At 44.5% G+C, this 16,232-nt stretch overlaps 1 protein-coding gene across 2 annotated transcripts in view; it reads left to right on the top strand.

The window, feature by feature from the left end:
* IQCH (IQ motif containing H) overlaps positions 1-16,232 on the top strand; it is a 185,918-nt gene that overhangs the window by 36,794 nt on the left and 132,892 nt on the right. For both annotated transcript variants that reach the window (XM_068275033.1, XM_068275034.1), the window contains 2 exons: positions 7,322-7,442; positions 10,299-10,430. In XM_068275033.1, coding sequence (XP_068131134.1) covers positions 7,322-7,442; positions 10,299-10,430 — 253 coding nt within the window. The remainder of the gene's footprint in view (positions 1-7,321; positions 7,443-10,298; positions 10,431-16,232) is intronic.

Below are 16,232 nucleotides of genomic sequence, written 5' to 3' on the forward strand. Positions count from 1 at the left end.
TGCTTTCATTGGAATGTATTTACTATACCAGTAATGGGAGGCATGACAATCTCCCTGATCAAATGGGGAGGTAATTGTGTGTGTAAGGGGGGATATTATACAAGTCAGAGTGAGAGGAAAAAACAAGCCTGGAACTAATTGCCAGAGAGTTGGATCTGATTGGAGTCAGCGTTCCTTACACCTAGAATCTGGGGACGCTCTGATATGCTCCATCTGGGATGACAGACAGAGGAGGATTCTGCTGGTAAACAAATTAATCTTTGGAAAGGTCACCATTTGTTGTAAGTTTTTATCCAGTGCTTGTCAAGTGGAATAGGAGATTGGCTGTCATTTCGCTATGCAGGGGTGCACGGTGAGCCTGCGACACTGCTTCTCTGCCACACACAAATCCCTGGAAACAGCTCAATGCCTGCTTGCAATGCCATGGACGGCTGCGTTACATCTGTCTCTGGACAGGAAGCGAGGGCCACCGCTGAATTCCAATAAGATAGGCCTGCGCTTTTCTGCCTGGCCTTCTGCCCACGTGCAAAGCATCAGGCATATTAAGCCAACTCATATCTCTCTGCCTCAAACCCCCATCCTACCATCCTCCTCTCGCTTCTTTCTGCTCCGCTGCTGTCACCCGCGTTGTGAAACAGATGTGGTGTTTGCAAAAGTTCTGCATGCATTCCCTCTCCCACACCTGCCGCTTCCATCTCTGCTGAGGTCCAGCAGCCAGACGTTCTTTGGGTGCTACAAACAGAAAGTGACATATCTTGTCATGGCTCTGATAAGGAGTGCGCAACTTTAGTTTAGTACTTGTTTACTTTCAATTAAGCACATCAGTCTGTCATAGGCAAGACCTGGGGCTGTTGTAATTTTATTGTAATGTGCAGTTCAAAATATACACGTGTAAAACGTTAGTTCGTTAAAAAAAATTGTCTGCGGGGGTATTTCCTGGCCTTAAAGAGGAACTCCAGTGAAAATAATTTAATGAAAAAAAGTGCTTCATTTCACAATAATTATGTATAAATAATTTAGTCAATGTTTGCCCCTTGTAAACTCTTTCCTCTCCCTGATTTACATTCTGAGATTTATCACATGGTGAAATTTTTACTGCTGGCAGGTGATGTCACTGGAAGGAGATGCTGCTTGCTTTTTTGGCAGTTGGAAACAATTTCCCACAATGCAATGAGGTTCACAGACAGGAAGCTGTCAGGACCATGGTCACGACATCACTCTATGGGAGGGGTTTCACCACCATATCAGCTATACAGAGCCCACTGATGATCCATTTGAGAAAAGGAAAATATTTCTCATGGGAAACGGGGTATCAGCTACTGATTGGGATGAAGTTCAATTCTTGGTTAAGGTTTCTCTTTAAAGTGGGATGAAATACTGCTTTTAAAGTAATATAGAAATCTATATAACATTGATTAAAATATACATGAATCCCCCCTTCAACCCAATAAACAATTGCTCATTCAGGAGTATGTACCTTTATATCCCTTATTGACAGATGTTAATTTAGGGAAGTAGAGTTTTCTGCAATTGCAATCTTTTTGCGTTTGCGATTCTTGTGTGTTTGATGAAATTTTTATGCGTTTTGTGTTTTATGCGATTTTTCTATTTTCCCTGGAGCATAAAGAGTACATTCAGCAACAGGGCACGTGTGCGGCTGGGCTGCGCATGTGTGACTGAGCGGGATTGAACAGATTTATCAGGCTGGCCCATGGAGGAACAGATCTATATCTTTTTTCACCACCAATTAGGCTTTCTTTGGTGGATACTTTATGCTTAAAATTACTTTATTCTAATTGCATTATAACAGGAAAAATAAGAAAAAAATTGGGGGAAAAAAAATCATTATTTCTCAGTTTTCGGCCATTATAGTTTTAAAGGACCACTATCGCGAAAAAAGTAGGCAGTTAAAATCTGACAGAACTGACAGGTTTGGGGCCAGTCCATCTCCTCATGGGGCATTCTCATGGTTTTCTTTTTTTTCAACAGCATTTCCAGAACAGCAGTTGCAAAGTTTAACCACTTAAGGACCAGCGGTCTCTGGGCACTTAAGGACCAGAGACCGCTGGTCCAATCTCGACGGAATACCGACGAATCGCCGCACATACCCGCCGTCATCACCGCTTGCCGGGACCCCCAGGACATAGACTGTGCCGTCTCTATGACGGCAGAGTCTTGTGATTCAATCAGGAGCCGCTTTCATTGGCTCCTGACCCTGTTTTTCAATGTAAGCCAATGGGAACGGCTTACATTGAAAGACATGGCCAGAAGCCAATGAAATTGGCTCCTGACCGGCTCACATGACTCTGCCGTCATAGAGACAGGCCCTAGTACGATGTATGACGCCAATATTTTATTTGGAAATAAAGGTGCATTTTTTTCAGTTTTGCGTCTACCACTAATTACAAGCCAATAATTCTAAAACTAACAGTAATATACCTTCTTGACATACATTTTTGGGGGTAACTATTAGGGAGTGTGGGAGGTGAAGGTTTCATTTTAAATGTAAAAAAAAATGTATTTTAATGAAAAAAATGTTTGTAGATGTAATTTAAATATTTGGCCACAAGATGTCCATGCACATAACTTTCCTATGCGTAGTATTACTACGTAAACAGGAAGTTATGCGTGGACATGTAAGTATCGGTTTTAGTGAATGACGCCGGTATCTCATTGATGGCCGTGGTCATTCACACGGAGACTTAGATCAATGAATGGGAACTGTATTCCCATTCATTGATCTCCCATCTAGTAAACGGCAGTGGTAATGAGCGCAGGAGTGCGCGGTGCGAGCGGGAATGCGTGGCTGCAAGGGACATAGTTCCTCGTCCCAGGGAAGTGGGGGCAATGCAGGGACATTGATACTCGTCCTGGGGAGGTGAAGTGTTTAAGCATTTATTATTTCTTTTTACAAGGTTTTCCACCTCTGTGTTGTAGTAGCTTCACACTCCTCACTTATGGGTTGGAGGGATTGGGGATTGGGGACACTGTGTTCAGTGCTGTTGAACAAACAGTTACCGGCGATCTGCAGTCATGTGAGAAGTGGTGCAGGGAGAGAAGAGGTTAACCTGACAGATGCAAGTTAAATTACACTGAAAGACTATCTTGCATGTCAGATAAAAGCAAATGGCTGTTACTTTCTGGGTGACCCTTATACATACAGTGCTGGAAGGTCCTGTGTTAAATTTGCACTGGGGCCCACAGCTCTGTAGCTTTGTCACTGCTGAAAGTGAAATAGGAAGACTAGGAAGACTGAGTGAAAAAAAAGGAGAGTAAGGAAGAGGTGGAAGAAAGACAGTGATAACTGGAGAGAAAGAAAGAGAGTGTGATGGGTGAAGGATAGAGAGGTTCACATAACCTCTAGAAGCAATGGCTGAAGTGTGCATGTCTACTGTATATGTGAATGATCTCAGCATATAAAGCAATACAAGAAGGTTATTCTTATAATATTTTAAAATCCTACCTAATTAAAGGCAAGCGTCCCTGTGTCAGTGCTTTTGCGCTATTGCGCATGTCCTGCACTGACAGCCGCTGGGAGAGGATGCAGGACAGACCAGGGGGCGGGCTGGCGCTTGCGCTGTGGTCGGGTGCACGCGTGGCAGTGACAGACCTAGAGCTCATTTTAAACGGGCTTCGGTCATTAGTATGTTTATATATCTCATGCACTATGCCCTTAAAGTCCTGCTGAGCCGTTGTACAGATAGGTAAACATAATTTAGCCATGGTAATATTAAAAATAATATCAGCAAGCATTGAATATATTAGAAACCACTGTTCCCACAAACATCTGCAGCAAGAAAGCAGCGTCCAACATAAATCAATATAATATTCAAGATGAATTCAGCAGAACTGGGGGGGGGCATATATTCGAAACCACCGTTCCAGGAAACATGCGTCCAGAAACCAGCATCCAACATAAGCAAACCTGATGTTTCGGGTGCGGCCTGCAATACTGGAAGCCAGAAATATATACCCAATGATGTCAGAATGAAGAAATAAAATTTTAGCTGGCCACACTTGTCAAGCAACAATCGCACCATACAAGAAACGGCACATTGCACAGTTGTTAATATGATCGTATGAATCCCACTAGGAGTCATGTAGTAGATCACGCAGTGAGCAGCCTGGAATGAGGGTCTGCATGTCACCACTCAATGTACAACACCTGTCAAGCTTCCTTGCATACACCGGAAAGGATCAACATTGTGTGAGTCAACAGTAAGTCAGCACAGCATCCAGCAACATCATGTTTGCTTATGTTGGATGCTAGTTTCTAACCGTATGTTTCCTGGACCCGTCGTTTCTAATACATGCCCTCCAGTGCTGGCAAAGCTTTAAGGGCACAGCACAGGCATTATGAAACTTTGAACTTATGTGACAATCATACTTTAAAAATAAAGTAGCCTTCTGTTATTGCTTTATATATCCAGATTATTTACATCTCGACAAGCACATTGAAGCCAACTTTTCTAGTGGTTATTTATATGTCTAGGTAGGCTGTGAGCATGCTGAGATATTTATAATGTGGGTTTCTGTTGAAAGAGAGAGAAAGAGAGGGATGACAAACAGAAAGAGAGTGTTAACAGACAGGAAGAGAGAGATTTGTGAGAGTGAGTGGTGTTAGAGAGCAAGAGGTGTCAGAGAGCAAGAAAAGAGAGCCGTGCTGAGAAAGCGCTATGGAGATATTAAATGAGATCTGTCAGAGAGATGGAGGTGACAGATAGAGCTATGGCGTATCATGCCATAGGCACCACAACATGATGGGTGCCATGCCTGCCCCTGTGCTGCACCCCATACCTGCCCCTGTGCTGCGCTCCATGCCTGCCCCTGTGCTGCACCCCATGCATGCCCCTGTGCTCTTCTGCCATGCCTGCCCCTGTGCTGCACCCCATGCCTGCCCCTGTTCTCTTCTGCCATGCCTGCCCCTGTGCTGCGCCCCATGCCTGCCCCTGTGCTCTTCTGCCATGCCTGCCCCTGTGCTGCGCCCCATGCCTGCCCCTGTGCTCTTCTGCCATGCCTGCCCCTGTGCTGCGCTCCATGCCTGCCCCTGTGCTGCACCCCATGCATGCCCCTGTGCTCTTCTGCCATGCCTGCCCCTGTGCTGCACCCCATGCCTGCCCCTGTTCTCTTCTGCCATGCCTGCCCCTGTGCTGCACCCCATGCCTGCCCCTGTGCTCTTCTGCCATGCCTGCCCCTGTGCTGCGCCCCATGCCTGCCCCTGTGCTCTTCTGCCATGCCTGCCCCTGTGCTGCGCCCCATGCCTGCCCCCGTGCCTACCCATTACTCAGACCTCAGATCAGAAGCATTCTGTTATGCGGGGAACATGGCTACTTAATTTATTCTATATAGGGCACACTTGGCGGAGCGCTGTAAAAACAGTGCAGAAGATTTGGGCTCAGCCGGCACCACCATAGGGCGTAATAGGAATTACGACTATAGCAGCGCTCAGTGAGTGATTTGGGCGCTGTCAGAAGACGGAGCACAAATCACTGCAAAAACACTGTAATTTGGCCGCCAACAATAGCTGAAAGCCAAATTACGTCTTTCCCCCACTATCCATGGTGGCCTGGAGGGGGAATAGTAATTAACGCCGCCGGGACTTGTGCAAGAGCAGGGTAAGCCGTTTATCGGCTTTCCTCTTCGCCAAAATCTCCCAGCGGCTATGTAATAGGTACGCCACTTGGCTATCTAATTATTTTATCTTGACGCACCTGGCTATTTAATTTTTTTATCGTGAGGCACCTGGTTACTTGATTACTTTATCTGGAGGTGCATGACTACTTAATTATTTTTTCTGGATGCTTGTAACCAGGGATGATCTCACAAGAGATTACGAGTAGCTAGCTACTCAAATTCGTAATTCTAATGAGGCGTAATTGCTGCAGGTGTGCGGCTGGGAGAGAGGGGGTTTATTACCCAGCTGCCCGCCGCTTCTATGCGTATCACACATTCTCTTCGTCGGCCGGAAGGAGGAAGTGCGCGGCACTGAGTCGTGGAACGCGTCCCATTGGACACGTACGAGGCTGTGTGATACTCATAGAAGCGCCGGGCAGCTGGGTAATTAACCCCCTCTCTCCCAGCCGCACACCTGCAGCAATTACGCCTCATTAGAATCACAAATTCGTGTAGCTAGGTACTCGTAATCACTCGTGAGATCATCCCTGCTTCTAACTACTTAATATTTTTATTGGGGAGGCATGTAACTACTTGATGAATTATTTGGTGGCATGTGACTACAGTACATGATTCTTTTATCTGGAGACATGGAGAGAAAGATTTTAAAGTAAGTGAGAGATAGAGTGTGTACTCAGTATCGGCTCCATCTTCTTCATTGGTAATGAGCAAAAATGTCACCTAATGTAAATTTCCACTTACCCCCCAAAAAAAGTAATTTGCCAGCAGCTAGAGGCTTTCAGAGCTTAATTTAAAACCTCTTTACAGGATTTTCTTTAAATATACAGTACCTGCCACCTAACCTAGATGTGCTCCCCCTGCCCTCCAAAATCCTCCCAAACTTATCCTTGGAGGTCTTCAACTTAAAGATGAAGTGACCCCACCATCTATCTGCACAGACATGTAGGCTGAATGGACTTGGGGCCACTTCAGCTTCTATTGATGCTGCCCTGATTCCTCACCTTCGTATAACAGACCCCACACTGCATCCTAGGAACCCCTGCCTACCCACAACTACATCCTACACCTCTGTGTAGCGTTACCCTGCTGCAAAACAGGGTAACGCAACCCGCCAGTGTGAAAGGGGCCTAAGCGTTAGCCTATCAAACATCATGGCGAGGAGCTATATATATCAGAGGTACTCACTGCAATTTGCATACTCCCCAAGACCATTATGGAGAATACTTACTAAGCTATATAATTTAAAAAGCTTTAATGTTACCAATAACACCTTAGCTGAACTGCTCTTTTTAATTTTGCTATGAACAGTATTGTCAGTTTACAAATGCTGACTTGACTCTGCCTGTAGGTACTTTGATCAGATGGTCAATCAGATACTCCCATGGCTGGTTCTAGACTTTTTGCTGCTTGAGGCAAGCTTATGAGGATGTTGCTTCATGAGAGAACTGACCCTGGATACTCCACGATAACTAGCTCTAGCGCAATGGCTTTTGCCACACAACTTGTAACGCTGCCATCTTACTTGGGAGTCTGTATTCACTGTTGGGTCAGGACTATTGAAAACATTCCTATACGTCTTTTCTGAGACTACATATGGCTATGAGAATAAAGCAAGTAATTACTGAAGTTATTTAATAATGTAATGGTCGATTATATATTTTGCCAAGTCAAATGTTTCATTTTATAGGTGCCTGTAGAGAAGATCGTCAGAGGCCGTACTGTCAGTCATCTGTCTGTATTACCAGCCTCCCACCGTATGGATGCCTCTCTGCCTCCACCACCAGTGCATGAAAAAGACATAAAGAAAGGTTAGAGGTTCCCATTCAAACAACACAAGCACCACACTGGAGGATAATTACTTGTAACTAACACCTGTTTTCCCCCATGGCCTGTGACAGCATAATGTATGTTACAGATTATGTACACCATCGTTATGAGATTAAAACCTAATTTACTGTCCTAAATGGGTTAATGCTATTATTAATCTTTACATTTACTTACCGTATTTATATATTGATTTTTTTTTTTACATTTTAAAAATGACTTTGAATCTAAACTGTAGAAAGAAATGACTTATAAAGTCAAGTACACTTGCAGAAATGAAAATGTATTACCATGGCTTGACTTTTTTGCTTCAGAAATGGAAATTTAATTTTCTTCTAGCAACAATTAAACGTCTCTCCCAGAATAATATTATTGTAATGCACAAGTAGAGGCTTAAAACTGTGTTTATAAATTAAACTGTTTAAGTGATTAAAGATTGGACCCCCTATTTATGATACAATGCTGCATAATATGTAGGCTGTTTATAATTAAAAAAATATTATCACCTGATGCTGGTAAACATGGCACCAGATAAGCCAATCACCATTTAATTTTGGCACTCTACGTACAGACTACGTACTGTTCCAATGCTAGGGGATTGGTATTGAATATTTTGGGTGTTACCAGTGCCAGCTGCAGTCAGGGAGCTTAGCGTGAGGACTATTATAGATTTATTGGTTAGGGTAGAGTATAGGATAGGATTGACAAAGAATTAGAGAGATAGGTTAAGTTTAGGCTTCATTAAGGTTAGACATGGTAGAAAGGCTATGGTTAAGTATCAGACAAGCATGAGGTTAAGGATAGGTTAAAGTTCTAGCTATCAGGTCTAGTAATGTTAATGGAGGAAACACCGCTCTACCCCACCGATGGATAGTTGTGCTGGACCAGGTTAGCAAGACCTCAGAAACACTTCGACAAAAGGAAGGTCCGCACCAATTCACCACGAATCCTCTTTATTGTCAGGACATGTCCTGTATTAAAACATCGAATCTCAAGCTGACATGTTTCGGACCTACTGGTCCTTAATCATAGCTGGGTTCACATGGAAACCTTTGACATATTAATACATATCCGACCCATGGCTCCACCTCCTGCCCACCTCTATGGGGGCGGTCTCACCTTGGAGGGTAGAGCCAGGGTACATATCATTTTTAAAGGTACATAAATCTTTTCTTAAAAACAATATAACAAAAATACTATTGAACACAATAAAAAGTAAAGTAAAAAAAGTGTCAAAATTGTTCTCATAACTGAGAGCAAAAAAGAGTAACGCAATAAAACAATGATACAAGCAGATAATGCTAAGGCAGAGGATAGTGGAGCACTACTTGGGGCAAGGGTGGCTTACCACAAATGTTTCCAATGTTGCTAAGCATTTCAGGGAGGTACATGGTGGGAACATGACTGGATTTCAATTCCAAGGTATAGAGAGAGTGTTCCCATCTAAACGGGGTGGGGACCTTTATAGGTGTTTACTTAGGAGAGAAGCCATGTGGATATTTAAACTAGACACAAGAGTCCCTCGAGGCTTGAATGCTAAATGGGATGTGAGTCTTACAACACAGTGACATCCGTTATGCCTCTATTGGCTCATGATGATGTGTGTCTCTCTCTTTTTCTATGCATTATCTGCTTGTATCATTGTTTTATTGCGTTACTCTTTTTTGCTCTCAGTTATGAGAACAATTTTGACACTTTTTTTACTTTACTTTTTATTGTGTACAATAGTATTTTTGTTATATTGTTTTTAAGAAAATATTTATGTACCTTTAAAAATGATATGTACCCTGGCTCTACCCTCCAAGGTGAGACCGCCCCCATAGAGGTGGGCAGGAGGTGGAGCCATGGGTCGGATATGTATTAATATGTCAAAGGTTTCCATGTGAACTCAGCTATGATTAAGGACCAGTAGGTCCGAAACATGTCAGCTTGAGATTCGATGTTTTAATACAGGACATGTCCTGACAATAAAGAGGATTCGTGGTGAATTGGTGCGGACCTTCCTTTTGTCGAAGTATCAGGTCTAGTGGCATGGAAGAGGATTTGGTTAAGGTTAGCCACAGCAGAGAGTGGAGGATAGGATAAGGCTCATGGCAGGTAGTGACGCTTTGGTCAGACTAGATTGTTGGGTTGGGAACTTCTGAGGTAAATTCTGAGGCATCTCAGCACCCGGTACTGATATTCTTATGGTGCCCATACAGGGTGCAATAATAACGTTTGATTTTCCTTTTTATTCTACCAAAACGATTGAATCGAATAAAAGTCGAAAATAATCTTTTTTTCGCTCAAGAAAATAGAACGATTATCCTGTTTTTTAAAAATGGGATTTGACATGTAAAAAATGTTATATTCAATTGAACGTAATAATCGAACGAAATTATCTAATCAAAAATAAATAACAATTGTACCATGTATGGATATCTTAAGGCCTGTACCTGGTGCCCAAATTATGCAGCCCCCACCTTATGTTTCTCATACTTCTGGGTTTACCAGTTGTGATGAGGTCGAATTTTGCATTGTAGTAATTTATCATTTCTCAACATAATTTGCAATTATAATGTAAGATCGTAATGTTTAATGTAGAATTTCAAGCAATTGCAAAATTAATTTTTGCAAAATCAAGATTACATGCCAAAAATAATATCACAAAAGCTAAGTTATCCATTCCATTCACCACTATTCACCAACAAAAATGCAGTGGAATGCGATGCTTGTTAGGCACTTACTTCCTTACCCCCTCCACTATAAAGGGTTATCAAGTATTACTGTAATAATAATGTACAGTAATTTAGAGAATGGTAGGTGTATATTTTCCCCTTATAACATGATTCATCTCATAGGTATCCTGAGTCTTCTGCAGAGAGGCCTCATTCCTCCAGCCGCTCATCTTACTCTAGTTCTTCCAGCTGTTCAGCCCCAGACTTTGCCTCTACATAATACCACTTCTCGAAGGACAGCCTCTCATTCACAAGGTATGTTTATAGATAATGGTCTTTATAGCTAATTTTTGACTTATTGTCTTTTTAAAGGACGTCTTTCACGAAAATCTTAAAATTTTAAATATATGTAAACATATACAAATAAGAAGTATGTTTCTTCCAAAATAAAATGAGCCATAAATTACTTTTCTCCTATGTTGCTGTCACTTACAGTGAGTAGTAGAAATCGGACATTACAGACAGATTTTGGACTAGCCCATCTTCTTATGGGGGGGTTCTCAGGGTTTTCTTTATTTTTCAAAGCACTTGGTGAATGGCAGTTGCTCCAACCAACTGCCAAAAAAGTGTGCAGCGAGCAGAGAAGCTGGCCAGCATCTTTGTATAAATCTTTTTCAGGGAATATCTTTATAAAGAATAAAGGACATGCTGAGAATCCCCTATGGAGAGTTGGACTTGCCCAAAATCTGTCGGTAATGTCACATTTCTAATACTTACTGTAAGTAACATAGGAAAAAAGTAATTTATGGCTCATTTTGCTCTGGAAGAAAAGCACATCTTAATTGTTTGTGTTTTAAATTTTAGGATTTTCGCGACAGTTCCTCTTTAGAGGGGAGTTCCAGACCATTCCACGTAGATTTTATCTGATACAGTAGTTTGTCTAGTGTGTCATGAAGTGAGCTTCCTTCTTTCCACCTAAATTCCCAACCTTCCTGGCCAGTTGCTGTTTGAGTGTTGTGATACTATGGATCCCAGAACACAAATATGACACCTAGTCTATTCCTAAATGCACCAACGTTAGGCACTGGCAAATCCTAAAATCAGGTGATGAATATGCATAGCACCCAACAAGGTATTAAAAAAAAGAAAACTTGCTAAGGATCTGTGAGAATCCGCTTAGCTGCCTGCGCAGGCAGGCAGCCTTTTGACCATTGTTTAGGTTTGCATGCTGCAGGACTCTGGAAAGGAGACCTTCTGTCAGTTTTTTGCAGCTTGTGCTTGCTGAGGAATTTGCATACGTTGTCATGCAAATTGCCTGGCCACATTCATTGGAGGCGTGTACTATAAGTACTATGTGTTTCCCACAATGCTTGGCTGGTCATAAGGATTCCTTCCTGAGAAACACTCCTGGAGGAGTGTCAGCCTTACTCTCTGTTTGAAGATCAGCTTAGAGTAATCCCTAAAACTGCGCTAGGCAGGTTTCCCTAGTGCAGTTAGGATTGCTTATCTGTTTTGTTTGTCTGTTGCGATTGTCCTGTCCCAGCGGTGGTCGACAGGAAATCGTTCTGTGTGTCTGGGTGCTAACTGGAACAGCGGTTGTTACTGGTAGCCCCTTCTGATCTGTTTCCTTGGATCCTTCTGTTCTGCTACTCTGTACCTGGATCGCACTAGCATCCTGCGCTAGTGCTGTGGATCCTTCTATTCTGCTACTCTGTACCTGGATCGCACTAGCATCCTGCGCTAGTGCTGTGGATCCTTCTGTTCTGCTACTCTGTACCTGGATCGCACTAGCATCTTGCACTAGCGCTGTGGATCCTTCTGTTCTGTCTTCCTGTATCGCACTAGCCTCTTTCGCTAGTGCTGTGGGTCCTGTCTCTCGCTTGTTCCTGTTTTCGTGTGTCTGTCTTGTCTGCTACCAACGCTTGCTGGAGGCTCGGTGAGGTAACCGTTAAGCAAGCGCTCGCGTCCTCTGTTTTATGTTTGTCTGTCGGTGGTTAGTTAGGCGTGCTTGTCCCTGTTGTGCTTATCACGCGGGGACAGTGCACGAACGTGTGCACTGTTGCGAATGAGTGCGGTGTTCGCGTTCAGTTAGCGTTTGTTGTTTTCTTTACCTTTTCGTTGTATGATTTGCTGTGCCTTTGCTATCCTCGTATTCTGTTCTGATCTGCCTTGTGTCACTTCTGGCAATCGCCTTTCTTGCGGTTGCGTTTCTGTTTCGTATCTGCTGTTGTGTGTGCGCTGTCGCGGGGTGGCGACTAGATTGGCGCACACACATACAACCTGTCCCTTTGCTCGTTCTCATTCGCAATCGCTTCTCTTGCGATTGCGTTCTGCGCTTCGTACAATGCTTGTTTGGCATTTGTGGAGGTACAGAGGATTGGTTTCTCTGCACTCCCCAGCGCCATCTGCCGACAGGAATTTCCCTCTACGGGTGCGTAGCACCTTTTGCTGGGTTCCTGCAATTATACGCTTGTGGATGATTTCCGCCGTATCAGCGCACGTGTTGTGCGCTGATCACGGAGAAAGTTCCACAATCGTTACAGTATGACCAGCCCAACCCAAAACCCCAGTGTAGACGGAATTTCCGATTTGTACGATTTTGTTGAGTATGCATCTGCTGATCAGTTTCCAGGTTTTTTGCCCCAATCCAAAGCTTATGTGGATCCTACTATAGGTAGGATCGCACACTATATTAAAGCAGTTAAAAAATCTGCTCTTGTTCCTGAACTCCACCCATATGGAGATTATCTGGATACTGGCATGTTTGAACCCCCATTTGCTTCCTGGGATGTTGGGGCCTTGCTGGAGGAATTCGATTTTGATTGGAAAGCCTTTTGTGATTTTTACATCGCAAAAAGCGAGGATGTCTTGAATGATTGTCTCGATTCTATGTACCTTTTGATTGATTCCGATGAATGTGACGAGGGGGATGTGGATCTGGTGATTTATGTGTGGCAGACGATTTTGGATGAGTTGCACACACACCAACCAATTGATTCCAATAAAGAGACATCGTTGTCGGATGATTGTTCCTGCCTTTCTGGGGTAAAGCATAAGAGTCTTGACTTTGTGCAATCTGAAATGAATGAGTGTGGCGCTGTGGTTGATTCCTGTGTGAATCCTGAAGGATTCTCTCCTGACAGTGTGCAGTTTGAATCTGTGCGATCTGATGCCTGTTTCTCGGATGTTCCTGCAGATTGTGATCGGCATGAGTCTGCCGGTTTCCTTAAAGAGAATCTGTATTGTTAAAATCGCACAAAAGTAAACATACCAGTGCGTTAGGGGACATCTCCTATTACCCTCTGACACAATTTCGCCGCTCCTCGCCGCATTAAAAGTAGTCAATGTCACGATTGTGGAACTTTCCCCGTGATCAGCGCACAACGCGTGCGCTGACACGGCGGAGATCCTCCACAAGCGTATAATTTGCAGGAACCCAGCAAAAGGTGCTACGCACCTGTAGAGGGAAATTCCTGTCGGCAGATGGCGCTGGGGAGTGCAGAGGAACCAATCCTCTGTACCTCCACAAGTGCCAGACAGGAATTGTACGAAGCGCAGAATGCAATCGCAAGAGAGGCGATTGTGAATGAGATTGAGCAAAAGGGATAGGTTGTATGTGTGTGCGCCAATCCAGTCGCCACTCCGCGACCGCGCACACACACAACAGCAGATACGAAATAGGAACGCGATCGCGAGAGGTGCGATCGCGAGACGTGACACAAGGCAGAACAGAATAGAATACAAGGGTAGCAAAGGCACAGCAAATACAATAAGGAGATACGGAAAATAACAACCGCTAGCTAACCGCGAACACCGCACTCATTCGCAACAGTGCACGCGGTTATGCGCGATCTCCACGTGATAAGCACAATAGAGACAAGCACGCCTAACTAACCATAAACAGACAAACATGAAACAGGGGACGCGAGCGCTTGCTTAACGGTTACCTCACCGAGCCTGTAGCAAGCGCAGCGGACAAGACAGACACACGAAAAACAAGAACTAGGCAGGAAGGATCCACCGCTCTTCCGCCAGAGCAAGTGTGATCCAAGCAGGAACATAGATCAGAAAGATCCACAGCCGCTAACGCTAGCGGCTAGTGCGATCTCAGCAAGACAGAACGATTCGCTATCAACCGCCGTTGGTGACAGCGCAATCGCGACCGACAAGACAGAACAGAAGGATCCCCAGCGCTCGCACAAAGTAGCTAGCGCGATCCCAGGAAACAGAACAGAAGGATCCTCAGCGCTAGCACAAAGTAGCTAGCGCGATCCCAGGAAACAGAACAGAAGAGATAGCTGGTAGCAACCGCTGCACCAGCTATACTCCAAGAACATAGATCAGAACCATTTCCTGTCAACCACCATAGGGACAGGACAATGGCAAACAGGCAAGACAAGACAGAACAGGCAATACAGATAATACAACCTGACTGGGCTAGAAGGGGAGCCAAAAGCAACCCCCAGGAATTAACTATACTAGATAGCAATGGCTGACACTCCAGCAGTGTCCATCAGGAACTGAGCAAGGAAGGGAAATGACCAGCAAAGCATTCTGGGAAACATAAAGCTCTTATAGTGCCAGTCATCAAAGAAGGCAGGTAGGGGATTTGCATAACGAATGTATGCAAATTCCCCAGCAAGAGAACAGAACAGAAACTTGCAATGAAAAGACAGGTCTCTGTTCCAGAGACCTGCAGCCCACAGACTAGAGGAATGGACAAACAGCTGTCTGCCTGTGCAGCCAGCTGAGCGGATCATCACAGTACCCCCCCTTCTAGGGATGGATTCCAGACATCCCTCAAGACTGGTAACATCACAAAACTCTAACTGAAGACTCATGAAGGTCAGGACAGCCCGACAAGGCCCAATTCCAGAGTCAGTCCATCCGAAACCGACCTCATCGGAAGCAGAAGCCACCGAAACATGCCCATCAGCACTACGAGTCTCAGCGTAACACCCATCAGGACTGTGGACACCAGAGAAGAAGCCATCGACACCCTCCAGACAATACCCACCACCTTCCAAGGAGCGTCCAAGAATACCAAACCTGCCGCAATACCTGTTCGAAGTGTCCCTTACAACACCAAAGCCATTGCTGATCGTATTCAGGGCACCAAGCAAAACCTTTCCCGGAATCTCCCAGAACGCCTTGAAGCTCCGCAGAGATCCCAAGAAACCAGAACGCTCACCAGGCTCACATGGAGAACCACCAAGAACCCCTATGGAACCTATGATCATTCCAGACTCAAAATTAGCAGGACACCCATCAAGATCAGGAGTTTCAGGGACCACTTCTGGGCATGCAAGCAGGCAGGCTATATCAGAACATGTCTCCACTGAGGAAGCATCTGAGTACGCTGGTAACCAAGGCACACTTGGGCTTTCTGGGTCACAGAGCACATCGGGGTACACTAGTACAGGAGAAACCTCAGGACACGTCGGGGAACTGCCAACCTCAGAGTCCGACACGACAAGACCAAAACCAGTACCGGGCAGAAAATCATCACGAGTAAAGGTCACAGGTACTGGTCTTTCAAAAGAAGACTCAAATTCAGAATTTTCTGTAACTGTAATATCATCATTGACTACACATGAATGAAGCTCCACAAGAGCTGCAAAAGTAGTCAGCAAGGCAGCAATGCCTACTGAAGTGGGCAACACCTCAGAAGGACCTGGGGGGCAGGAGACATCTCCTACAAGTTCTGCACCTTTTGGGAGGAACTCGGAGACCTTCAGATCATCAAACAAGACCTCAGGAACATCATTTTTCAAGTTGTCTAAGAAGGATTCTGTACTATCCATGTTACAGGGCAAAACTGGAACTTTACTTTGAGAACAGGGCAGATGTCCCAGGGAAGGTTCCACCATAAACTGAGACTGAATTTCATCATCATGAGTGGAACGTACAGGAATATTCACTGGACCACACACTGACTCCCTAACTTTAATCTCGCTGCACCCAGAACTCTGCGTAGTAATCAAACTAGCTTGCAACTCCAAAACTGCAGAAAGACAGGTAAAAATAGCAGCAATACCTAGACGAGCCTCTAGGGGCAGGGCAGGAGATATTGTACAAGGCAATAATGACTCATCCAGAGTACTGGGTGGAGAGTCA

This window comes from Hyperolius riggenbachi, chromosome 3 (assembly GCF_040937935.1).
Source record: "Hyperolius riggenbachi isolate aHypRig1 chromosome 3, aHypRig1.pri, whole genome shotgun sequence".
NCBI classification, from domain to species: domain Eukaryota; kingdom Metazoa; phylum Chordata; class Amphibia; order Anura; family Hyperoliidae; genus Hyperolius; species Hyperolius riggenbachi.